This window comes from Acinonyx jubatus, chromosome B3 (genome assembly GCF_027475565.1).
Source record: "Acinonyx jubatus isolate Ajub_Pintada_27869175 chromosome B3, VMU_Ajub_asm_v1.0, whole genome shotgun sequence".
Taxonomy (NCBI): Eukaryota; Metazoa; Chordata; class Mammalia; order Carnivora; family Felidae; genus Acinonyx; species Acinonyx jubatus.
Window position 1 is genome coordinate 754,259 of NC_069386.1, and position 25,817 is coordinate 780,075.

Consider the following 25,817-nt stretch of genomic DNA (forward strand, 5'->3'; position numbering starts at 1 on the left):
CCAGGCCGTGCTGGGCCTCCCTCATTCCTCACCTTGTCCAACAACTGGCCTGGAAGCCTAGAAGCCTCAATTAACGCTCATCGGGATAGAGGGCGATTGGCAAATTGAACAGAATGTGGCAGATTGGTTAATCTGGTGCTTGGGGCCTCAGCAGGGCCTGCCTGGAGCCCTCCTCTGGCCTCTGCAGTGAGATTGGCACAGATACTTGGCGGGCGTGTAGTTGGGCCACTGGGCGCAGCCGCTTTGGCAAGAGCTTGGGAGAGGACCTTGACTCATGGCCACGGAGACCACTGTTTTCCAACGCACCTGCCTCCAGGCCAGGCACCACCCGGCTCCTGCCGCAGGGTTGGGGACCTGGGGACCGCCTGCTGGGGGCCGGGCACAGGTGCTCATCAGAACCTCAGTGGAAAGGTGTGCGGACAGTCAGGATGTGGATGTGTGGCTGGGGGGCGTCTGCCCTGGAGAGGCGGCCGGCCCTGAGTCTGGACCGCCCCCGTCTAGACTCGGAGGCTCTCTCCACAATGGAGGGGCCCGCCTGAGGCTCCAGGAGGGTGGAGATAGAGGGAGGGAGGGGGATTTCAGCAGGCACAGAGAGATGTTCCACCCAGAATGCTTCTCCAAACGGGCAGAGAAGCCCAGGGGAGCCCCAGCAAAGGGGAGCCCTGCCTGGTGGGGCTCGGCTCAGACCTGGTGGCAAAGCCCAGTGCCTGAGGGGGCCTGGCAGGTCCCGCCGACGACGCAGGAGGCCAGCTGGTGGGGACTAATGGGGCTTGTGAGGGCAGCAGTGTGTCCCGGGGACAGAGGAGGTGGCTCTGGAGCTTGGAGGCTGGGGTTTCAACGTCACCCGCAAGCAGCTGTGTGACTTGGGCAGGTGGCTTTGCCTCTCTGCGCCTCAGCTGCCCCCCATGTGAAATGCGGATGATGGCAAAACCCTAGAGGGCTCTGCGTGAAGGGTCTGACGCATAGAAAATGCTTAATGAATGTTGGCTACTTCTATTTTTGAGACACAAAATCCAGATCGTTTAGCTTCTAAAGCACTGGCAACAAACTAAAAAGACAAAAGAACCCCACGCCGTGTGGGTTGAAGACCCCAAACACACACACTTCCCCCTGCACCTGCCCCCACTGCTGCCCCAGGCTGTTGGTTGGCACCCTGCCCCCTGCACCTGCTCCCATGGCTGCCCCAGGCTGCTGGGTCAGTACCCAGAGCCACAGGGCGGGTCCCCATGCCATCTGGGCTCCCACAGATCACAGCAGCAGGGTCAGCTTTGGGGCCCCGTGGACTTCCAATCTGGGGTGTGCTGGGGACCAAAGCCATGAGGAGAAGGCTCTGCATGGGGAGGGGACTGTGGCCTTAGGAGGCTGTCCCGTGTTGTGGGAGAAGCTCCTGGCCAACAGCCTCTCGGCCTGGGTTCCCGTCCCGGCCCCCCACCCACTCCCTCCGCTCTGGAACCTGCCCTCCCCACCTATAAATAGAGTGCATCCAGTCCAAGGCCGGGGCCGAGGAGGGGGTGGCCGGCCCTGGGGGTGGAAAGACAGTCGGTGACACTGCCCACCCCGGGCAGGGCCAGGAAGCTCTCAAAAGAAGACAGTACACACCTTCTTAATCTTCTTGATGTCACTGTCCTCATCGTTGGGGGTGACAGTCTGGGTGGACTGGATGCGCTCATTGTCCCTGAGCAGAGTCGCGATCTGTAAGAGACGAGGGCGCGGTGGTGAGTGGGGGCCCCCGCCCCACCAAGGGCTCCTGTCCCCTGCTCTGTGTGAGGCTGCCCACCTGCACACCCAGGCCCCAGCTCCTGGTGAGAGGCCCCCGCGCTCTCCGGACGGCGGGTACCCCAGTGCAATGTGGCAGCTTTGGCCTCAATCTGTGATTCTCCTCCCCACCAGCCCCTTTATTTCTGAATTTTTGTTGTGGCAAAAACAGCATAGAACAACTATTTAAACCAGTTTCAGGTGCAGAGGTCACTGGCATGAAGCACAGTGTGCCGCCGTCCCCACCGCCCATCTCCAGGACTTTCCACCTTCCCACACTGAAACTCTGACCCTATTAAACCATGTTTCCCTCTCCTCTGGCCCCACCGTCTAGGTCCTGTCTTCCGTGAACTTGACTCCTCTAGGGACCTCCTGTCACGAGTGGAAGTGGAACCCTACAGAACTTTTGTGTCTGGCTTAGTCCCCCTGCCGCGACGTCGTCAGGGTTCGTCCACGCTGCAGCAGGGGTCAGCAGACCCCTTCCTTCTCCTTCTCCTTCCTCTTTAAGGCTGGATAGGGTTCCGTGCTGTCTGCACACCGCACTTGGCGATGCACTCACGCGTAAGCGGACGCTTGGGTGGTCCCCTTAGTTTTTCCGACAAAACCCTGCTGCCGTCAGAGAAAAGCAGGTGGCGGAGGCAAAGCCGCTGGCTGTCCCCTCCCCTGGGCAGCCCTGAAGCACTTCTCTGACCGGGAGCCTCTGTGGAAACTGCCGGCCTGGAAACACAGGACAGCCCCGCGGAAGGAACGTCTGAGCTGCCCTAAAAGCCTCCATCCGGCCGATTTGGGGATCGTGCGTCAGCACCTCCATCCGGCCGGCCGATGTCAGCAGAGCTGCAAGAACAGAACCGAGGGGCGGGGCCCGGGACAGGGGGTGCCTCGGGGACCCAGCCTCCTTCCCGCCACTCCGGGGCGCCTTTCACGGGGGCTGTGGACTCCCGTTCAAGAGCTGGCATCCCCCGTCTCTGCCTGCCACTCTCATCAGAGTGCTCCCGGCGCTCAGCACACGCCTGCGGGCTACGTCCACACGAGGGAATCGGACCGGCAGCCACCAAACAAACCGCAGGCACAGGAACGCAGGGCAGCCGCGCAGGGGAACCTACAAACGCTCCGGGCCACAGCACCCTCTGCAGGGCGTGTGGCTCTGTCCCGTCGAGGCCGCAAGCCGCGCCTTGGGATGAATGGGCTCTCACAACTGAGCACTTTTGGAGCAAAACGGAGCAGTCACCCCCTCTCCACGCCCCGGTTGCTAAAATTACCCCAGCCTCTGCTTGCGGAGTGGCTGAAAATATCCGAGGAGCATTCCGGCCGGCGCGGACCCTCCTTCCTCTCGTTCCCCCTCCCCCCACCCCTCCCGGCTTGTTTTCAGCTCTCTGCAAACATCTGCACGTTGGCAGAGGCCGACTCTTTGATCCATACGCCGGAGGGCTGAGGGCGCACGCACACACAGGCTCTTAGCTCAGAAACGTGGGGATGCCCGGTCAACACCCCCACCTCTGGCCCGACATTCTCGCTTCCCAGAGGCCGTCTGCACACGGTACCCTTTTCTCTGTACAGCGGTGACGTACGTCTGTGTGTGTGCACGCACGCGTGTAAGTAGCCTGTTCTTAAAACTGATGGTGCTCTTCTCGGAGAGACGCTTTCCAGGACGACTCCTCGGCAGGGGCCAGGGCGAAAAACGGACACAATTAGGTCAGGCGCTGTGTCGCTCACAGGGGCACTGGAAAGCCCTGGGGGGTGGACTCTGGGGAACCGCGAGCCCAGGGACCCCGCAGGGGTCTTGGGCAGTGGCTTCTCCCTGCCAGGAGCTGGCGGCCCCAGTGGGCCCACACAGGCAGCTTTTCTCCCCACCGGGCAGGTCCCTCTGGGGATGGCTTGGTGGGCACCCAGGGCCTGCTCGGCTGACCCTCGTCAGCAATGGCCACAGAGAGCTGGCACCTTGGCTCCTACCCCAACCCGCTGGCTCGCACCCCGCTCCGGCCCGGCCGGGCTCACGCTCCCAGGGCGTCTCACTCACCCTGCCCACTTGCGACCCTGCGGCCTGGCTTGCTCGGCCCATCGGGGGCAATCCCTCGCTTGCCACACACTCTGGGGCCCTGAGCATCGGCGCCCGCCCCACCGCGCCCCCAAGATGGGGTCTTTGGTGCAGAATGCACTTAGCGCGGCAACTGACAGCGGAATGAGCCCACGGTGTTGCTTTTTGCTAAACAGCCAAGGTTTTGCTAACGATTTCTGTATTTCTTGCTTTTCAAACAGCTGCCGCACAGCCCAGCTCTCTTCCCCTCTCGACTCCCTCTGGCCTCTTCTAAGCCACACAGGCGTCCATCTTGGTCCTCCCGGGCCAAGCCCATCAGCACGTCCTGGGGACGTCTCTGTGCTGGGCTCTGGTGAGACACAGCTGGAAGTGGATGAGTCAGATCCCCCTGGGGGCTCCCAGCCTAACAAGGGGGTCAGACGCCCCCAGAGGTCACTCACTGTCCGATAAGACAAGGTGAGAATGGAGGCGTGCAGCTCCTGCAGTGGGGGTGGGGGGGTCTCACCAGGGAAATAGCAAGGGGCCATCCAAAAGAGGTTTTGAAGGACAAATCGAAGTCTGACAGGAGGGCGATGGGACGGAGCCCGTCCAGCAGAGGGGGCGGTGTGAACAAGGGCACGGGTCAGCAGGAGAGGCGAGGAGCGAGCCTGCAGGCAGGGAGGTGGGCCCTGTGCGGGGAGGGGTCACACGGCACTGTCCTGCTCCCCCAGAGCGGTGTCCTTGCCGACCCGTCTCACGTGGTGGGGGTCCACCTCAAAGTCTGTTTGCAAGACTGGTTCCGAACGAATCCCTGAACCAAAGATCTCAGCGGTTTCTTCCAGAGTCAGACTCCAGGATCCTGAGTGCTCCGGGCCCATAACTGAGTGCTCCAGGCTAGTAAAATATGGCGACAGCCTCCAAACTCCTACCCTGCCCTGTAGGCCCTACGTTAGCACTCCAAATTCACTTCCAACCATAAATGGAAGGAAGACAGCTACCGAAGCAAGGAAACGGAGCCAAGCTGAGCATCCCAGAGATGCCCCTCTGTCGTAGAAGGTCCTCAGAGCTCTGTGGCCTGACAGGTGCTCCGGGGAGCCCAGAGACCCAGCAGAGGTACACAGCACGGTGCAGAGCTCTGTCTGGGCCTGATCTGCAGGGAAACACGGCTGCGGGGCTGGAGGGGGGAGTGCACACGCGCCATGGGGCGGGCGACGGGCTTGGTAGCTGCAGGGGAGAGGTGGGTGAGAGACCCCCGTGACCGGAAGGGCAGAGGTTGTGAGGGCAGCCGTGTCTTCTACCTGTTTGGGAGCGGTTTTCGATGGCCGTGGAAGCCCCCCCCCCCCCCCCCCGCCCCGCCGCTGTGTCCAACCTTTTGCACAGTCTGTTCCGTATTTTGCACACCAGCTGCATCGGGGTTTGGGGACTGAAGGGGGAAGCAGTCGGGCAGTCGTTAGACTCTGGGTCTCCTGCTCGACGGCGCAGGACTGGGCTTCTCGGTCCTCTGCCACCCGACGGTGGGCGTGGTCCTGTGATGCGCCTCTGTCCCCGGAAGTGTGAGGTGTTCCCCTTCCCACGCGTGAGCCCGGGGCCCGTGGGCCGTGGCCCCGACTCTGGTGAGAGCGCAGGAGCAGGGCCCACCCTGGACCCTGGGTGCGTGAAGGAGCAGCGCTCGCTGCTTGAGCCCCCGCGATGAGGGGTTGTGGCCGCCGAGGTACTTGAGCCACCCTGACAGGGGTGCGTGGTGGCCACCGAGGGCTGCCTTTGGGCCGCTGCTGTGGACAGGGGAACCGGCTGGAACGAAGAGGTGGCCAGGAGAAGGCGAGGCCCTGCAGGCCCTCGGGACGTGCGAGACAGGGCGCCGGGGTTTGTTTGGCCGTGGGAGGTCAGGGGGACCGTGGAGGCTTGGGGCCATGCCGGCGACACCATGGTGGGTGAACGTACACCCTTCCTGCAGGCCCGGCTCCTCAGGAGGAGGAAGTTTCTGGCAGACGAGGCCAGGGGTCCGGAACCAGGAAGAGCCAAGTCCAAGCCGGGACTCCATCACTCGGGTGACCTTGGAGCCACCTTGGCTAAGTCCCTTCCTCTTCTGTGGGCTCAGCGTCTTCAGATCCCTCCAGCTCTCAGGTTCCGAGGCCTGTCTTCCTCCCCGGGGGGTCACTCATCACTCGCTCGGCTTCTCGGTGCTTCTGGCCTCCCTCACGGCCTACTTCCTGCAAACAGGCTGCATCCCCCTGGCCTGCAGGATGTGTGCGTGAGACACAGAGAGACCACAGCCTGAGAGCTTTACCAGGACGGCCTTTCTTTCAAAGTCCCTTCAGAAGAATGTTCTGCCCCAGAAAACTAGGGGGCAAAGGAAGCTCTGCTCCAAATTTGCACCATGTGGGGCCTCTGCTGCCTCTGACACACACATACACACACACACACACACACACACACACACACACAACTGACCTGCTTGCTGCTCCCCAGCCACAGAGGGGACCCCGCCCTTTGCACCCTCGCCTTCTCTGGTGTGCAAATCCTTCTAACACCATATGAAACATGGACCCATACTCTCTCTAGATGTAAAATAACTCACTTTCTGCCTGGTTCACACCGCAAGCTCTATCACAATGCCGATTTCATGGTACCACAGTTAGACCTCAGGGGTGGACACTTCCATACCTCCAGGGCCCAGCAGAGTGTGACGCACATTTTTTCGCTGAGCACCTACTATGTGCCAGGTGTGAGGGAGAGTGACAAAAGACAGCCTGGCCCTATAAGTCTCCAGTAGGTTGGGTGTGGGGATGTCGGGGAGCAGGGGTGGTGAGCCAGGGGGTCCCTGGGAGGAGGTGCTGGACTGGGGGTGGTTCCTGGGAGGAGGTGCTGGACTGGGGGTGGTCCCTGGGAGGGGGTGCTGGACTGGGGGTGGTCCCTGGGAGGGTATGCTGGACTGGGGGGTTCCCTGGGAGGGAATGCTGGACTGGGGGGGGTTCCCTGGGAGGGGGTGCTGGGCTGGGGGGCATCCCTGGGAGAGGGTGCTGGACTGGGGGTGTTCCCTAGGAGGGAATGCTGGACTGGGGGGTCCCTGGAGGGGGTGCTGGACTGGGGGTGTTCCCTAGGAGGGAATGCTGGACTGGGGGGGTCCCTGGAGGGGGTGCTGGACTGGGGGTGTTCCCTGGGAGAGGGTGCTGGACTGGGGGTGTTCCCTGGGAGGGGGTGCTGGACTGTGGGGTTCCCTGGGAGGGGGTGCTGGACTGGGAGTGGTCCCTGGGAGGGGATGCTGGACTGGGGGTGTTCCCTAGAAGGGGGTGTTGGACTGGGGGGTTCCCTGGGAGGGTATGCTGGACTGGGGGTGTTCCCTGGGAGGGGGTGCTGGACTGGGGTTGTTCCCTGGGAAGGAATGCTGGACTGGGGGGGTCCCTGGAGGGGATGCTGGACTGGGGGTGTTCCCCGGGGTGGGGGTGCTGGACTGTGGGGTTCCTGGGAGGGGGTGCTGGACTGTGGGGTTCCCTGGGAGGGAATGCTGGACTGGGGGGGTTTCCTGGGAGGGGGTGCTGGACTGGGGGTGTTCCCTGGGAGAGGGTGCTGGACTGGGGGTGTTCCCTAGGAGGGAGTGCTGGACTGGGGGGTCCCTGGAGGGGGTGCTGGACTGAGGGTGTTCCCTAGGAGGGAATGCTGGACTGGGGGGGGTCCCTGGAGGGGGTGCTGGACTGGAGGTGTTCCCTGGGAGGGGGTGCTGGACTGGGGGTGTTCCCTGGGAGGGGGTGCTGGACTGGGGGTGTTCCCTGGGAGGGGGTGCTGGACTGGGGGTGACCCCGGGGGTTGCTGGACTGTGGGGTTCCTGGGAGGGGGTGCTGGACTGTGGGGTTCCCTGGGAGGGGGTGCTGGACTGGGAGTGGTCCCTGGGAGGGGATGCTGGACTGGGGGTGTTCCCTGGGAGGGTATGCTGGACTGGGGGGGTTCCCTAGAAGGGGGTGTTGGACTGGGGGGTTCCCTGGGAGGGTATGCTGGACTGGGGGTGTTCCCTGGGAGGGGGTGCTGGACTGGGGGTGTTCCCTGGGAGAGGGTGCTGGACTGGGGGTGTTCCCTGGGAGGGGGTGCTGGACTGGGGGTGTTCCCTGGGAGGGGGTGCTGGACTGGGGGTGTTCCCTGGGAGGGGGTGCTGGACTGTGGGGTTCCTGGGAGGGGGTGCTGGACTGTGGGGTTCCTGGGAGGGGGTGCTGGACTGTGGGGTTCCCTGGGAGGGGATGCTGGACTTGGAGTGGTCCCTGGGAGGGGATGCTGGACTGGGGGTGTTCCCTGGGAGGGTATGCTGGACTGGGGGGGTTCCCTAGAAGGGGGTGTTGGACTGGGGGGTTCCCTGGGAGGGTATGCTGGACTGGGGGTGTTCCCTGGGAGGGGGTGCTGGACTGGGGTTGTTCCCTGGGAAGGAATGCTGGACCGGGGGGGTCCCTGGAGGGGGTGCTGGACTGGGGGTGTTCCCTGGGAGAGGGTGCTGGACTGGGGGTGTTCCCTGGGAGGGGGTGCTGGACTGTGGGGTTCCCTGGGAGGGGGTGCTGGACTGGGAGTGGTCCCTGGGAGGGGATGCTGGACTGGGGGTGTTCCCTAGAAGGGGGTGCTGGACTGGGGGTGTTCCCTGGGAGGGGGTGCTGGACTGGGGGTGTTCCCTGGGAGGGGGTGCTGGACTGGGGGTGTTCCCTGGGAGGGGGTGCTGGACTGGGGGTGACCCCGGGGGTTGCTGGACTGTGGGGTTCCTGGGAGGGGGTGCTGGACTGTGGGGTTCCCTGGGAGGGGGTGCTGGACTGGGAGTGGTCCCTGGGAGGGGATGCTGGACTGGGGGTGTTCCCTGGGAGGGTATGCTGGACTGGGGGGGTTCCCTAGAAGGGGGTGTTGGACTGGGGGGTTCCCTGGGAGGGTATGCTGGACTGGGGGTGTTCCCTGGGAGGGGGTGCTGGACTGGGGGTGTTCCCTGGGAGAGGGTGCTGGACTGGGGGTGTTCCCTGGGAGGGGGTGCTGGACTGGGGGTGTTCCCTGGGAGGGGGTGCTGGACTGGGGGTGTTCCCTGGGAGGGGGTGCTGGACTGTGGGGTTCCTGGGAGGGGGTGCTGGACTGTGGGGTTCCTGGGAGGGGGTGCTGGACTGTGGGGTTCCCTGGGAGGGGATGCTGGACTTGGAGTGGTCCCTGGGAGGGGATGCTGGACTGGGGGTGTTCCCTGGGAGGGTATGCTGGACTGGGGGGGTTCCCTAGAAGGGGGTGTTGGACTGGGGGGTTCCCTGGGAGGGTATGCTGGACTGGGGGTGTTCCCTGGGAGGGGGTGCTGGACTGGGGTTGTTCCCTGGGAAGGAATGCTGGACCGGGGGGGTCCCTGGAGGGGATGCTGGACTGGGGGTGTTCCCCGGGGTGGGGGTGCTGGACTGTGGGGTTCCTGGGAGGGGGTGCTGGACTGTGGGGTTCCCTGGGAGGGGATGCTGGACTTGGAGTGGTCCCTGGGAGGGGATGCTGGACTGGGGGTGTTCCCTGGGAGGGTATGCTGGACTGGGGGGGTTCCCTAGAAGGGGGTGTTGGACTGGGGGGTTCCCTGGGAGGGTATGCTGGACTGGGGGTGTTCCCTGGGAGGGGGTGCTTGACTGGGGTTGTTCCCTGGGAAGGAATGCTGGACTGGGGGGGTCCCTGGAGGGGATGCTGGACTGGGGGTGTTCCCCGGGGTGGGGGTGCTGGACTGTGGGGTTCCTGGGAGGGGGTGCTGGACTGTGGGGTTCCCTGGGAGGGAGTGCTGGACTGGGGGGTTCCCTTGAAGGGGGTGCTGGACTGGGGGTGTTCCCTGGGAGGGGGTGCTGGACTGGGAGTGATCCCTGGGAGGCGGTGCTGGACTGGGGGTGTTCCCTGGGAGGGGGTGCTGGACTGGGTGTGTTCCCTGGGAGGGGTGCTGGACTGGGGGGTTCACTGGAAGGGGGTGCTGGACTGGGGGAGTTCCCTGGGAGGGGGTGCTGGACTAGGGGGTGTTCCCTGGGAGGGGGTGCTGGACTGGGGGTGTTCCCTGGGAGGGGTGCTGGACTGGGTAGGGTTCCATGAGGCAGGGCAAGTGGGATGACAGGGCCATTCCAACAGGAGCACCAGCATGTGCCGTGGCCAAGAGGTGCCAGAGTCCTGGTTGACCGGAAAGGGGGCCTGGGGGAAGAGCAGAGGCCACAGCTGTGGTCAGGTGGCTGCAGGCACATTTCAGTGAGTGAGTGAGTGGCACCTGGACACCCCTGCTTGTGAATCTAGTGACATTGGACTGGGGCCAGGCCTCTGGTTCCTCACAGGGTGGAGCCCCAATTCGGGGATGTGTGCCAGGCTGGGGAGCTCCCGGGAGTGGCCTCCAGGGTGCAGCCGATCCCAGATCGAACCAGGTGCTGAGACACAGGACCAGCTCCTATCCCAGAGCCATGTGGGAAGGGGCTCCGGGCAGGGTGGACACACTGGCAAGTGGACAGGTGGCCCTGGGCCCTGGTCCCAGCTATGTGAGCTCAGGCACGTGACTTCTCTCTGCACCTGGTTCCTTGAGTGGCTGGTCACGGAGGGACTGAGAAGGCGCCTCTGCAGGTGCCTGGTGCAGGATGGGAAGAGGAATACTGAACCTGAAACTTCGTTGAATTTCAACTTTCAAGGGCACCGGACAGCTTGGCCGCCGAGCACCAAGGCGGAAGTGGTGACCTTCAGTCTGTGAACTTCCCAGGCAGAGCTGGCTTCGCGGGCACACGGTGGGACCCGTGCCGCTGCCATCTTGAAATTCTTAGTAATTTCCTTCTGGAATCTGTGCTTTATGGTGACATCAGATGGGACAGTGCAGCACATCCCAGGTGCTTGGGGCCTCGGCTCACGTGTGTTCCTGCCTCCCCGGGACGGGTTCTCAGCTGCCCCCTCCCCACAGCCTGGCACCCTGGGACCCATGACCATGGCTACCCTGTGCCCTGGAGGCAATGGGTGGCAGGAGCAGGGGAGACTGGAGACCCTGTGCCACCTGCAGGGGCCTGGGTGCAGGTGCAGAGGGCGTGGCCCATGGTGTCTCAGGGAGACAGCAGCCAGTGCACCAGGTGGGTGACCCCTTAATCTGGGAACATAGTGCATCACGGTGCAGAGGCTGGGGGAGGTGGAGGCTGAAGCTGGGGGTCACCTGGGTTGGGGTGGTGGGCCGTGGGACGGGGGCGGACTCCCCCAGCCCTAGCCACGGCCTTGCTTATTTCCTTTGCACTGGGCCCTGGAAATTATGTAGCGGATTCTGGCTGCAAGAGTCTGTGCGTTCACGTCCCCTCCTCCGCTCCGAGTCCGCGGCTCTTGTGCGACGGGGCCAGATGGTTCCAAGTGTGCTGTGGGGTGAGGGATCAGATCCTTCTGGGGTGGGCAGACGGCTGGCAGGGTGTCTAAAGGCCGAGAGCGTCTCCCACGCTTTCACACAAGAGGGGCTTGCTTGGGAGGCTGTGGGAGTGCAGGTTCCGATGCTGGAGGCCCCGGTTCCGCGTTTCTGACGAGAAACTGCTTCGCAGACGACACTCGGGATCAAAGCCTAGTGGGCTCAGTCCAGCAGCAGCGCAGCCTCCAGACGGCTGCCCGACGACCCCGTGAGAATGCTCCCCGCAACGGGCAGGGGAAGGGGCTGCTGTGGTGCCGACACGGGAGCGCACGCTCCGATGACCGGGCCCGCGCCCCCGCCGAGTGTTCGGCGTGGTCCTCGGCATAGCACCCCCAACGCACTCGTGACCTCGCACCACCCGCACAACCTCACCGGGTGCTGGCGAAAAGCCCACCTTACAGATGAAGACACTGAGGCACAGAGCCTAGGGCGCCTGCTCCAGTTGCCTGTCTTCAGTGGCAGAGGTGGGATCCGAACCCCGATCTGGCCACGCGCCCCTCCCGCACCGCCTGCATTGCTGCGTCTACATCTGGAGGCCGGCCCGCCGCCCCCCTCCCCGCCCCACCTGCAGGAGCCCGGGGTGCTCTGAGGTGCCGGTCTGGTGCCCGGACCCCCGCCGGCCCCCTCTGCGCCCAGCCAGCGGTCACCTCTGCCTTCAGCCGCTCGATCTCAACCTCCCCATCCTCGATCTGCCGCCGCAGCTGCGTGGCCACCGTCTTCTCCGTCTCCACAATCTGCAGCAGGTGCAGGTACTTCTGCATCAGCGCTTCGTGCTCTGTGGCCAGGGTCCGGTAGCTACGGACAGATGGACGCCGCAGGTTAGCCCCCAGCACCCCTAGAGATCCAGCCCCGGGGGGGGCCTCCCCCCCACACTCTGGACACAGTGCCCGGGGCCCCGGCCTGGCCGCCTCCTCCCCAGCCCCCGTCTCTCACTCCAACCTCTGGGTCTGACGGGTCCCGCTCCCCCGCCAGGAGCTCTAGGCCTTTGCACGGGGCAGACCTCCTGTCTGGAATCCACCTCCCCTGCCCTCCCTGTGCTAGCCCCGTCCTCTTTCCTAGGCTAGCCCCGGGCCCAGCTGAAATGCCGTCTCCAACCCGGACTATGTCCCCGCAGCCCAGGCCTCTGATGATGAACCCGGTGCTCCGGGCACACGCCCATCCGAGGGCAGCCTTGGCTGGGAGGCTTGTGTGGGGGTGATTGGCAACAAAGCCGGAAAGTTAGTGGGGACAGGTCAGAAGGCCCCCCAAAGGATAAGCAGGGGGCGGAAGAGACAGCCCAGCATTTGTGCAGATTAACAGGCGTCACCTCACATTTGCGGAGCATCACAACTGGGGGCAGGAGGGGCAGTGGGGAGCCTGGAACACCCAAGGTCATGGGCCAGGTCACCTGCGTCTGGGCCAGCTCTCCCTGACTCCCCACAGCACAATCACGGCCATCTACAGGTGTCAGAGCTGGGGAGAAACCCCATTCCAGGAAAGGGGTGCAGCCTCACAGGGCAGAAGGGCAGGGAACTGGAAAGCCAGACGTCGACTCCGAGGGAAGGTCTGGGGTCTCGGGTCCCCTCCCAAGCCCCATCCCCATCTTCCCCTCCCTGCTTCCTGTGCTGGGTCCCCAGCTCCTCCCTCCCCTGGCATCCCTGCCCAAGCCCAAGTCCCATCTGGACCCCCAAGTGTCCGTGCCCCAGACCCTGCCTTTCCCTCTGTAGTAGCAGCGGCCCCTTGTTCCATGGGCTTTGTCCTCCACACGGAGCACAGACCAAGCCCCCTCCTACCTCTGCAGGCTTGTGGAAAGAGTGGCCTGCCCTCCCCCATGGTCCCCGCGGTCTCTCCTGCCCTCGCTCCAAGCCTAGGCTGGCCTGGGTCGGCCACCAGCGCCCACAGGACCTGGGTCCCTCTCGGGGGTCACCAGCTGGCTCCCACTTGCCCAATCGAGGGGACGCCTTTCCATCTGGCATCTTCTGATGTGACTTTCCGGCTGCCCTGGGTGTGGCTGTTCGGCGGGGTGGGTGCTGGCTGCTGTCACCGACTCAGGAGCCACACACAGGTGCTCTGAGACCGAAATGGGACAATGACAGCTTCCCCACAAGCCCCGAGAGACAGGAGGACCCCAAGAGGCCGTGGGTGGGGAACAGCTCTGCAAAACGGGCTGTGTCGGGGGTGGTGGGGCACACCTGGTCCCCTGACGGTGTCCGAGGAGGCTCCCTCAGCTGAGCCCGAAGGCGGGAGGGTGTGGGGGGGCAGGGGGCAGGGGGCAGCGGGCCTGGGGGACACCCTGATCCAGAAAGCACAGCTGCGCCCTCGCCGGCCCGCCCCGTCTAAAGGTAAACGCTCTGTGAGGGGCGTCTCTGGTTTGCAGAACTATTTGATTCCAATGATTCTGTGCCTCCATTCCAAGCATGAACGTTAGCCAGAATATTCGGTTTTAATGTTTCTCCCACTTCCCAAGAGGCTCAGTCGACTTTACTCGCAAGGGGAACTGGGCCGGGAGCTCGGAGGGGCCTCTTCATTCCAGGGAGACACGATCCAAAGAGTTATTCCGCTTCGGGGCCAAGCGAGGTCTCATCTGCAGGACTGTCTGGGCGGCTTCTGCCTCCCTTCCTCCCTTATTCCCGCCTCCCCCCACCTCTTCCAGAGACGAGGTACTGAGTATCTCTTTGTGCAGCACCGTCCTTACGGACCCAGACTCGGGGCTGCAAGGGGGCTCGGGAAGCACGAAAGACCAACTGTCTCATTTTATAAATGAAGAAACTGAGGCCAGAGAAGGGACGGGACTCGCGCCAAACAACAGTCACTTAGCGTGGAGGCTGGAGCTAGACGAGGTCTGCAGCCCCCGACCACACGGGTCTGCACGTGCCCGCGCGGCCATCGGCGGCACACAGCTCCCCTCCCGACGTGTGGGTGATGCACACGCGGGTGTAACCTTCCACACGCGGCTGTTCGCGCACAGCTCAGAGGTGCCCCCCCCCCCCGACGCTGGGACGTCACATATGCAGGAGAGTACACAGTGTCCCTGCATGCCGTTAATACGTCCCAGCGCTTATTTTTGTGTGTACAATGTATCTGTTACGTAGACAAAATATGAATAAAACACCGGCAGAAACACTTACTACCAGATATAGCTGCGGGAGGCCGTCAGGCTCCCTCTTACACACACACACACACACACACACACACGATGTATTAGACTTGGAGCTAACTACGGCTCAGGGTCTGTAGTCTCCCCCTAGTTACACAGCACAGAAGCAAGTCGGGCCTGGTGCATAAGCCGTCCTAAGCCCCAGGCCCATAAATCGGATGGGCTGCTACCCCTCTCCCTCGGTCACGTTAACCGACACACGACACAGCTGGTGGGAAGATGGGGAGGGTGTCCAGGTGGGCCTGACCTAATCACTTGAACCATTTAAAAGGGAGTTTTCTCTGCTGGTCACAGAAAAGGCAGGTCAGAGATTTGGGACTGCATAATTATTATTATTATTTTTTTTAAATGTTTATTTATTTTTGAGACAAACAGAGACAGAGCATGAACGGGGAGGGGCAAAGAGAGAGGGAGACACAGAATCGGAAGCAGGCTCCAGGCTCCCAGCCATCAGCCCAGAGCCTGACGCGGGGCTCGAACTCACGGACCGTGAGATCGTGACCTGAGTTGAAGTCGGACGCTTAACCGACTGAGCCACCCAGGCGCCCCAAGGGACTGCATAATTAAAATTTGAGGTTTAACACGCATAGAATGGAGACCGCAGACCCTAAGTGCGAGGTCTGAGTGGTTTTGATCAGTCCGTGCCTGACCTGGGATAAAGGAACGTTCCCATCACCCAGGAAGTTCCCTCACGTCCCTTCCCAGCCACCCCCCCCACCCCCAACTACTGTCCAGATTCCTTCACCACATGTTAGCTCTGCCCGTTTTAGGAGTTCACGTAACTTGGGATGCCTGGGGGGCTCAGTTGGTTGAGCATCGACTTTGGCTCAGGTCATGATCTCACGGTTCGTGAGTTTGAGCCCCACATCGGGCTCTGCGCCGACGGCTCGGAGCCTGGAGCCTGCTTCCGATTCTGTGTCTCCCTCTCTTTCTGCCTCTCCCCTTCTCAAGCTCTCTCTCTGTCTCTCAAAAATAAATAAAAACATTAAAAAAATTTAGACGCTCACATCACTGGAATCACACGGTGTGTACTATTTTGTGTCTGGCTCTGTTTCCTTTGACTTTGACGTTGATCTGTTTTGTTACGCGGATTTGTGGTGGCTTCCTTTCCATCGCGGAGCGGCATTCCGTCTCGTGGATGCTCTGGGGCGTGTCTGTATGTCTGTCTGCCGATGGACACCCCGGCTATTTCTAGTCTGGGGACCACGATGCACAAAGCCGCTAAGGACATTAGCACGCGAGACTTCTCGTGGGCACTTCTGTTCCTCCCGGACAAGCACCAGAAGGTGGCATTGCTGGCCAGACAACAGGCCTGACAATTTCTAAGTTGCTAATTTTTAGGCAATGGGCTTCCAATTCTCTCAAGTGGTTGAGCCATTTCCCACGCCTGCCCGTGTGTGTGAATGATGGGGCCCCACCCTGGTCCGGCACCTGCCACCTCAGGCTGTCGTTTCTTCCAAGCTGGACTCCACACACAGCAGCGTCTCCCTGTCTCTAAAACACTTCTGTATTAATTGATTTACTAAGTCAGCGTAATCCTGGTCATCAGAATGTACAACGAATCAGAATTCTCTAACCCTTCAACACTTAGAAACCCCGCTCTTGGTTCTATGTCAGTGTCGGTGAGACTGACGTCCCCCCTGAGTCTCTCTGAGTCTGGCTTCTTCCCACGTGAATCCGTCCTCCCAAACACTGGCAATTTCCACTCAAATCCGTAGCTCTAATCATGTCACTCCCCTGGTGTAACACCTTCCATAGCTCCCACTGTTCACAGAGTAAAAGCCAAAAACTTCGGCTGGGTGTTCAAGACTGGGTATGACTGTCCACCTTCCAACACCCGCACTAGGTCTCTTTACTGTTTCTGGAAGTCTCCTACATCAGTGTCTTGGCGATGGGGCTGGGGGCCAAAGTCCTCACAGTTAAACCCATTAGATACGACCCTAGTCCTCCAGCTCAGGTCACGTGTCACCCTATTTCCAGCTTCCTCCAACCCCTGCAAATAGAAGTAACATCTCTTTTGCGTGGTGCCTGGTCCCTACCGCAGCTGTCAGGTACCAGAGCTAGTTGTGAATGTGTCTAATGTCTTCCTGACTGGACCGTGACATCCCTGGGGGACACCTGTCTGCCCAGCACCACACTCGGAGCCTGACTCTACAAGTTCACGTGTGAGAACCTGGTCTCCACTGCTGGACACTCCTTGAGGACAGGGCTGGAGATGGCCTGACCCCAAAGTCAACGCCAATGCTGTGGCCATAATAAAGGGTTTCTGGTCAGCTCACTTGTTCCAGAGCTCAAGGAAGGGCCCTGGTATCCATCCATCCACCCATATACCCACCCACCTACCCAATCACCCCTCCACCCACCCACCGTCCGTCCATCCATCCATCCATCCATCCAATCATCCTTACATCTACCCACCTATCCATCCACCCACCCACCATCCATCCATCCACCCACCCATATACCCACCCACCTACCCAATCACCCCTCCACCCACCCACCGTCCATCCATCCATCCATCCATCCATCCAATCATCCTTACATCTACCCACCTATCCGTCCACCCACCCACCACCCATCCATCCACCCACCCATATACCCACCCACCTACCTATTCATCCACCCATCCACCCACCCACCATCCATCCTTCCATCCGTCCATCCACATATCCATCCACCCACTCATATACCCACCCACCTACCCAATCACCCCTCCACCCACCCACCATCCGTCCATTCATCCATCCGTCCATCCACATATCCATCCACCCACTCATATACCCACCCACCTACCCAATCATCCCTCCACCCACCCACCGTCCATCCCTCCATCCATCCGTCCATCCACATATCCATCCACCCACTCATATACCCACCCACCTACCCAATCATCCTCCACCCACCCACCGTCCATCCCTCCATCCATCCGTCCATCCACATATCCATCCACCCACTCATATACCCACCCACCTACCCAATCATCCCTCCACCCACCCACCGTCCATCCACCCATCCGTCTGTCCATCCGATCATCCTTACATCTACCCACCTATCCATCCATCCACCCACCAGCCACCCATCCACCCACAGCTGTCTATGGATCCACCATCACTCATACTGTAAACACATCCGCTAATCACCCATCCACCCCCCATTCATCTTTCACAAACTCAACATCCAATCTCCCATCCACCCTCTATCCATTCATTCATCCCTGCCTTCTTCCAATCTACTTTGCTGAGCACTTGCTCAGGCCTCTATGAGTCTTGGGGATGTTGGATCGCTTTTGGTCTCTGCCTTCAGGACCTTGCATGTAATAGGCAGACAGACACAGAAACACACCTCTCTCTACTGAGCCACAAAAATCACCTGTTGGGAGGGGTGAATCCGGGTGTCCCTGCCCTCGGATAGTACTCAGCTCTGCCAGGGGACTGTCAGCTGTGGAGCCACACCCCAGACCACAAGCCTGTCACCTCTCCAGGACCCAAAAGATTCAATCCAGCGTGGAGCCCACTTTCTCTGCAGCATATACTAGAGCCCTTTGCTTTTGTCCCCATCTGGCTCCTGGGGCACCCGAGGGAGCTACAGACCCGGAGCTTCAGGGCTCTGAGGGGCGCCCCCTCCCAAGAGGCCTTCCCTTACGGCTCCTTCTCCGCTCCCCTCCTTTCCGCGCCCTCCCACTCCAGGGCCTGGGTTTGCTCTGGACGGGGTCCCTGGGCTCAGCCTCTCCTGCCAGGACCGTGGGGTGGGTGAGCCATACCTGGCATGAGCGATGGCTGCCACCCACTCGTCACAATCCTTGGCGTCCTCTGTCCTCAGCTCCAGGGCTTTCTGGTTCTCGTGGCTGAAGTTGACCGTGAAATAATGCTGCACCGAGAAGAACATATCTCTGATTACCAGGTGTCCACACAAGCAGCCGCGTCTGCTGCTATCAGTCTAGCTGTTTCGCAAAGTGCCTGCTGCCACATCAGCCGGGCCCAGACTCATGATGTTAACAGAGCCCATGCTCTGGATATTGTGAGAAGCAAGCGGGGCCCCCAAAGTCCCGTTTGCCAACAAACTGCAGAAAAGCCACTTTTCAACCGCCAGGTATGCTGGGAGGACGGCAGAGGAAACCCACGAGAGCATCCCCTGGGAAGTGGGTGCCCGCTGGGTGCAGCGTGCCTCGGTTCACTGCACGGAAGTGTACCGAGCACTCTTCTGGTGCTGGGGTTACAGCGGTGGACAGACAGGAGCGGCCCCAGGAAGCACCTCTGTCGGGTGTAGGGGACTTGGAGGCGGGTCAAGCTCGCGGCCCGTCCCTGGGCTCCTGGGAAGCGGAGGAACCAACAGCGGAGCATGTCTGTTATGTTGTTGGACAAGCTAAAGTGCGTGAACCCCCAGAATAATGCCCGGGACCCTCGCGAGCACAACTGTCACAGCCACACTCACTGCTGTATGGAGATGACAAGGGGCTGTCGGGGCAGAGAAAGCCACCCCCTGATCAGTCCAGAGACAGCAGGAGGACTGCCCAGCGCTGGGGCTCTGGTCCAGGAGTGACAGTCACTAGACGCGGAGTGCGGGGGCGGCACAGACGTCTGCGCCTGGTGTGCTGGGGCGGGAGGGGTGGCAGGAACAGGGATGCCGGAGGCAAGGGGGGCAGGCGGCAGGGTTCCGGGTGGCGGTGCCCAGCAGGGGGACGGGCTGGGAGGACGTTGCCAGGATGACACTCAGGTCTTTGGCTGGAGCGACTAGAGGTGGGGGGGCCACAGAGGGGGAGGGGCAGGATAAGGGGCAGGTTTGGGGGGTCGGGGTGGGGGGGAGGGACACGCAACCGAGGTGCGGTGCGTAAACTATTTTTAGCCTCTGCTGACATTTCCTGTATTTCTGTTAAGGGTCAGTCTGGGTGGCAGCCAGGGTGTGCCTGTGCGTGCGTGCCTGTGCGCGTGCGTGTGTGTGTGTGCGTGTTGTTGCACACTCCGTGTCTCTCACTTGTTTCCTAGGAAACAGACAACTGGGGCTGTGGAAGGAACTGTCAGCTGCAGCCTCGAATAACTGAATTCGGAAGGGTGGGCACACCCCCCACCTGCCCCCAGGGAGAAGCAGGTGAAGAAGGAAGGCAGCCGCGGGTGGTTCTCGAGAGACAGTGAGCACCCCCAGGTTGTCCCCCACGATCTCACGGAGTCCCACACTCACCAAGGGGGGTGAACCTGAGGCACAGAGAACTCAAGCCACTTGCTCAAGGCCACACAGCTGGAAAGCAGAGAAGCCAGGAGGACACATAAGCTGCGGCCTGGCGCTGGGTGTAGAGACGGAAAAGCTACGGAGCTTATAGGCGGGTGAGACTCGGGTCCTAACTCAGAAACAGGGGACAGACAGGGTGGGTCTCCTTGGGTCCCCAGGGGGGATGTCCTGGAGCTGGATGGGCCCACTGATGGGACCAGGCCCTGTTCCCAGGGCAAGAGTGGTCTCCTTCCCTGCCAAGCCGCTGGGTGGGGGGGGGCGGGGGTTGTGGACCTGCCGGGGAGGGGCCGGGTTGGCAAAGCCCCGGGAACCGGGCCCCCAGAGCTGCGGGCAGTGAGGGGTTTGGCTGAGGCCCCTCTCCCTTAACAGAGGCCTCTTCCCGATCGGCCCAGCTTAGAGAACACTTGGCCGCTTGCCAGCCTGGGTACCGTGACTCCCGCCACCCCCATCAGCAGGGAATTAGCCGCGAGGAAGCTCCCGGGCCTGAACCCAGGCCACCACAGACGCCTCTGGAGCCATGCGGATGCTCAACTCTCTGCCCCTCGGCGAAGGGTCTGTCCCCAGAGACTTCCTCCCCACGCCGTCCCGTCACCTCCACAGCGAGGGGCTAGCGTACCCCTCATGTACTCCGCCTGTGTGAGGCCTCGCCTCTGTCACCCCTGCTCTGGGTGAAGCCGTGTGGCCGTGGCCAGTCTCCTAACACGGGTCCTGTGCGTCTTGTCTTTGGAGACCCTGTCTAGACCCTGAGTGACCGAGCAGCGGCTGGTGGAGGGCTGGGCGTGGGGGCCCCGGGGGCGGGCACAGCCCAGAATCTTCACCGTGTCTCCTAACAAGCAGGCCCGGGGTGCTTTCAGGGCAGAGGCCGAAGGGCCTGCTGCGTGGGCAGCCTGGGAGCCTCAGCTGGAGGAGGGAGAGCCAGCGGAGAGCAGGGCCTCCCTGGACCACAGACCCCGAGGTAAAGCACACCGCCCCCATGTCACAGGGAGCGGGGGCTTGCCCGAGGCCCCCTCCGGGACACGGCTGCTCTCGGCCGGCGATGCTTCTGCGGCCCCCGGCTGCAGAGTAAGTGGCCCAGGGGACGGGAGAGCAGTGCGGTCCCGTGTGCCCGCCAGCCTTCCCCCTGACATTGGCTTACGCGGCCACTTGGCCCCGGTGACCAGCAGCCAGTGCTCACCAGGGGACGGTAAACTTGCTGCCAGCCACCTGAGTCATCACCAGTCCTGACTCTGGGCGGCTCAGGAACCAGACTGTGCTCCACGTGGGGCCTGGGGGGCGGGGGACACAGACAAGGATGGGGACAGAGTGGAGACAGTGATGGGGGGAGACGGAGAAGGGAGGCAGGGACAGAGACACAAAGCGGACAGAGGCAGTAAAATCCGCTGGGAAAGAACGAAGCCCCCACGCTGGTGAGCTCCAGGTTCCGGGAAGATGCTAGTAAGAAAGGAATCTGGACGAGGGCCTGGGCCGCGCGCAGACAGACCCAGTAAACCGCCGGCCGTGTGGTGCCGGGAAGGCGGCCGGTCCCAGGCCGGTGCGGCCAGGGTGGCCCGTGGGTGTGCAGGCGCCTGCGACACGGTGACCGCCCTCTCTCGGAGGGGCTGCGGTGGGAGGTGTGATGTGGCTCCCGCAGTCCAGGGCTCCCCCGTCATCCGGCGTTCTCTCCAGGACTGGGAGGGGCACGCCCCAAGTTAAGGGACAAGTGGCCTCCTGGGAGAGAACGGGCACCGGACGTGGAGTCTGACCCACCGTGCGGCTCGGGGCCGCTGGGCCCCTTCCTCTGTCCTGCTCGGGCTCTCATCCGTGATGGGGGGCGGGGTGCTGGGTGGACGAGCTGGGCCGTCTGTGTCTCTGAGTTCCGTGATCTCCCTGTACACCTGCACCATCTATGTCTCTGTCCTCATGGATGTGTGCCTGCCCATCTGCTGGGTGGGGGGGAGGAGGGCACAGCCGGGCTGGAGGTGAGTGTTCTGCATTTTTCCTGGAGCTCAGGACGGGCCTGGGCCGGCTCCCGGTCTCCCCGTACAGCCCGTGGGAGGCCCTGGGGAGGCTCTGGCCTGGCGCCCTTCTGTCCCGCTCAGGTGTGTGGCCTGGGGCCCTAGGTGTGGCCCCGTGTCTGCCAGGACACACACAGAGCTCCAGGTACTTGTCTGGATCTCAGTCTGGCCGGGGTGGGGGTGTCTGCTAGGCCCCCGTCCTTCTGTCACTGAGGATCACGTCCCCCTGAGGCCCCTCCTTCCAGGGGGTCTCACACCTGACTGACTCACGGCCGTGCACTGCTCAAGGCCGGGGCCGGGATTGGCTACCTTCCTCTGGGTACTCCAGAGCCCCACACAGAGTCTGGTACCGAGTAAGTGCTGACGAATGGCTGAGGAAGGAAAGGATGAACAGACACCTGAAAGCGACATCCGCTCCAGGGCTCTGATGATGTCTCCACAAGGCACCCTGCGGTCTGTGATCCTCGTCCCCTTACTCTTATTAATATTCATGATAGGGGCGCCCGGGTGGTTCAGTTGGGTGACCATCCATCCGACTTCGGCCCAGGTCATGATCTCACAGTCCGTGAGTTTGAGCCCAGCATCAGAGCCTGGAGCTCTGAGCCTGGAGCTTGTTTCAGATTCTGTGTCTCCCTCTCTCTGCCCCTCCCCTGCTCATGCTCTGTCTCTCTCCCTCTCTCTCTCTCTCCTCTCAAAAATAAACATCAAAAAAATTTAAAAAACTATTCCCGATAATGCTGCCAATATGCCCCCTGAGCACCTGCTCTGTGCCAGCCATTCTGCCTGGTGTGGCTGCATTTCTCAGGGGTCCGGGCCCTGGTGGGGAAGGCAAGACCCCGGGATGGGCACTGTGGGTGGTACGACTGTCCCTGTGCCCGCCTACTTCCCACTCTTCTCCACCTCCCCTGCAAGCATGGAGGGACGGGGCCGCTTCTCCAGGGGAAGCAGACCTCACGGTAGCAGCGAGGTTGGGAGAAGAGATCTCGGTGATGGGGTGAGAACAGCCGAAGTTAGGAATGCCCGGGGGTTTCTGAAGGGAGGGGAGACCGTGGCCCCCACTCCACTGAACCCAGCAGGTAGGCTTGATGTGTTCTGCCCCGACGTGTTCTGCCCCCACGCCCCCACCACAGATCTGTGCCTAGTCTCCACGGGGGTGTCCCCTGGACGTGTGGCTCTGGTGGCCGGGGGGCTTGCAGCTCTGGGCCCCACAGGACTGAAACAATCGGAGAGACGTTCCTGGCAGGCCACCTCCCCGGGGCACCGTGCAGACAGCAGACTGACACCCACCCCGGGCTTCCCGTGACCACCCCTTCAGGATGAGGAGAGAGCACTTTTGCCTAATACACGGAAACCAACCCGGAGAGCCAGGCAAAATGAGGACACAGGGGAATATGTTCCCAAAGAAAGAACAAGATGAAACTCCAGTAAAAAAACCTTCGTGAGACTAAGACAGCTAATTTACCTGATAGAGGGCTCAGAGTAACAGTCCCGGAGAGGCTCACTGATCTTGGGGAAGAGCAGAGGGACACAGCGAGAGCCTCGACAGAGAGAAAACACAAGAAGGCACCAAACAGGAGTCACGGAGGGAAGGATACAGTAACTCTGGACAACACACGAGGGGTTCAACAACACGGCGGACGAAGCAGAAGACAGGACCGGTCATCTGGAAGCCAGGCACACACTGGAAAAGAGCAGCAGGAAGACTGCTCAGGGACCCAGGGGATAACACGCGGGGGACAGTGTTTGGGTAGTAAGGCGCCCGGAAGAAGAGAGAAAGGGACAGAAAAGTCATTTGAAGACCCTGTGAATGACCCTGACCTGGGGGAGGAAACACACATCCGGGTCCGGGAAGCCCAGAGAGTCCCAAGGAAGGTGCCCAAAGGAGCCCCATACTGGGACACACTATGACGGAAACATCAGAAGTTAAAGAGAAAGAGGGTCCTCAAAGCAGCAAGAAAAATCAGCTTCTTACGTACAAGGGAAACCTCACAAGACTATGAACAGATTTTTCAGCAGAAACTTCGCAGGCCAGCGGGAGTGGCGGGGTATAGTCGACGTGTCGAGGGAAAAACCTTCCGCCAAGGACACGCCAGCCGGCAAGGTCGTCATTCAGAACTGAGGGAAGAGAACGTTCTCCACACTGGCAGAAGCCACGGGGGCTCACCGCCACGGAACTGGCCGAGCAAGAGGCACTCGTGGGACTTCTTTGGGCTGAAAAGCAAGGGCGCTAGCGGGGAATGAGAGCACACGTGGGAGCACAAATCTCACGGTAAAGGTAGACGCGTAGTAAAGACAGCGGCTCAGTCCCTTACAAAGCTGGAATGAAGGTTAAAGGCAAAAGCAGTAAAAATAACTACAACCACAACAACGAGGGAAGGGGTAAAAATAAAAAAGATGTGAAACGTGACATGAAAAGCCTAACACGTGGGGGAGAGGGTGTAAAAATGTTAAGTTTTAGGATGTGTTCAAACTTAAATTGCTAGCTACTTAAACTAGACTGGGGTGCACACACACACACACACACACACACGGGCACACCTCATTTCACTGTGCTCTGCTTACTGCATTTTGCACTTTTGCATACTACAGGTCTGCGACAAGCCCACATCAGACAGGTCCATCGGTGGTGCCATTCTCCCAACGGCATTTGCTCACCTTGGGTCTCTGTGTCACCTGTTAGTCATTCTTGCGGTATTTCAAGTTCTTTCACCACTATTAATTTTATTACGGGGATCTGCGATTATGACTCACTGAAAGCTCAGGAGAGAGTTAACATTGGTTAGAAATACTTTAAAATTTATGTAAGTACATTGTTTTCTCAGACATCGTGCTATCGCACATGTCCAAGAAATAATAAACTACAGGACGGCGTGGACGTAACCTTACCATGCCCTGGAAAACCAAAAAATGCATTTGACTCGCTTTATCGCAACATTCACTTTATCGCCACGGTCCGGAACCACACACGCAGTATCTCCAAGGTGTGTCTGTAGGCTGATGTACGTAGGTCACATGGTAACCACATAACGTAACACTATAGAAAGGCATCAGACCACAAGGGAAGGGAGCAAGAAGAGAAGAAGGAACAGAGAGGAAATATGAGATGTGCAGAAAATAATGAACAAAATGGCAACAAGTACATACCTATCTGTAAGTACCACAAACAAAAATGGACTAAATTCTCCAATCAGAGGACACAGAGTGGCTGAATCAATTAAAAAAAAAAAGACCCACCTATGTGCTCTCTATAACATGTAAGGACAGACAGATGTAAGGACACACAGACTGGAAACGAAGGGATGGAAAGAGATGCTTCACGCAAATGGAAACCAAAAGAAAGCTGCGGTAGCTACACTCACCTAAGATAGAAGAAACTTGGAAACAAAGCCCATAATTACAGACACAGATGGGCATTACTGATGATAAACGGGTCAATCCAGCAGAAGAGACAACATTTTAAATATTTATGTATGCAACATACGCTTCATAAACACATGAAGCAAATACTAGAGACTTAAAAAGAGAAATGCACAGCAATGCAGTTAACAGTAGGGGACATGAACACCCCACTTGCATCAATGGATACATCATCCAGACAGAAAATCAACAAGGAAACAGTGGCCTTAAAGGACACATTAGACCAAATGGTTCTGATAGCTCTACACAGAACATTCCGTCCCCCAAACAGCAGAACACACATTCTGGTCAAGTGCACATAGAACGTTCTCCAGGAGAGACCATATGTTAGGCCACAAAACAAGTGTCAATGAATTTAAGACTGAAATCACGTCAAGCATCTTCTCAGACCACAATGGTACGAAACTGGAAATCGCTTGCAGAAAGAAAACGGGAAAAAAAACACAAACGTGTGAAGATTAAACACAATGCTGAATGACAAATGTTTCAGTGAAGAAATTAAAAAAAAAAAAAACAAAACCTTGAGGTGAATAGAAGCGAAAATGCAACGTAACAGAATCTACAGGATCCAGCAAAAGCAGTTTCGGGAGGGAAGTTCGTAGCAATGCAAGAAATAAGAAAAAGCTCAAGTAAACAATCTAACTTTACACGTAAAGGAACTAGAAAAAGAGTAACAAAACCCAGCAGTTGTAGGAGGAAGGAAATAAAGATCAGAGCAGAAATAAACGAAATTGAGACTAAAAAAACAATAGCAAAGATCCATGAAAAGAAGAGTTGGTTCTTTGAAAAGACAAATAAGACTGATCAACGTTTAACTAGACTCAGTAAGTACAAAGGAGAGAGGACTCAAATAAAATCAGGAACTTTCAAAAGAGGGAAGTTACAACTGATACCAAAGAAATA

At 60.0% G+C, this 25,817-nt stretch overlaps 2 protein-coding genes across 4 annotated transcripts in view; one reads left to right on the top strand and one right to left on the bottom strand.

Moving 5' to 3' along the window:
• The window catches only part of TBC1D2B (TBC1 domain family member 2B), a 334,347-nt gene that overhangs the window by 264,651 nt on the left and 43,879 nt on the right, over positions 1-25,817 (top strand). The gene's annotated exons all lie outside the window — the stretch shown is intronic.
• RASGRF1 (Ras protein specific guanine nucleotide releasing factor 1) overlaps positions 1-25,817 on the bottom strand; it is a 101,311-nt gene that overhangs the window by 58,491 nt on the left and 17,003 nt on the right. The window contains exons 2-4 of the mRNA XM_053223437.1: positions 18,041-18,147; positions 11,792-11,939; positions 1,600-1,692 (exon numbers count right to left, since the gene is read on the bottom strand). Coding sequence (XP_053079412.1) covers positions 1,600-1,692; positions 11,792-11,939; positions 18,041-18,147 — 348 coding nt within the window. The remainder of the gene's footprint in view (positions 1-1,599; positions 1,693-11,791; positions 11,940-18,040; positions 18,148-25,817) is intronic.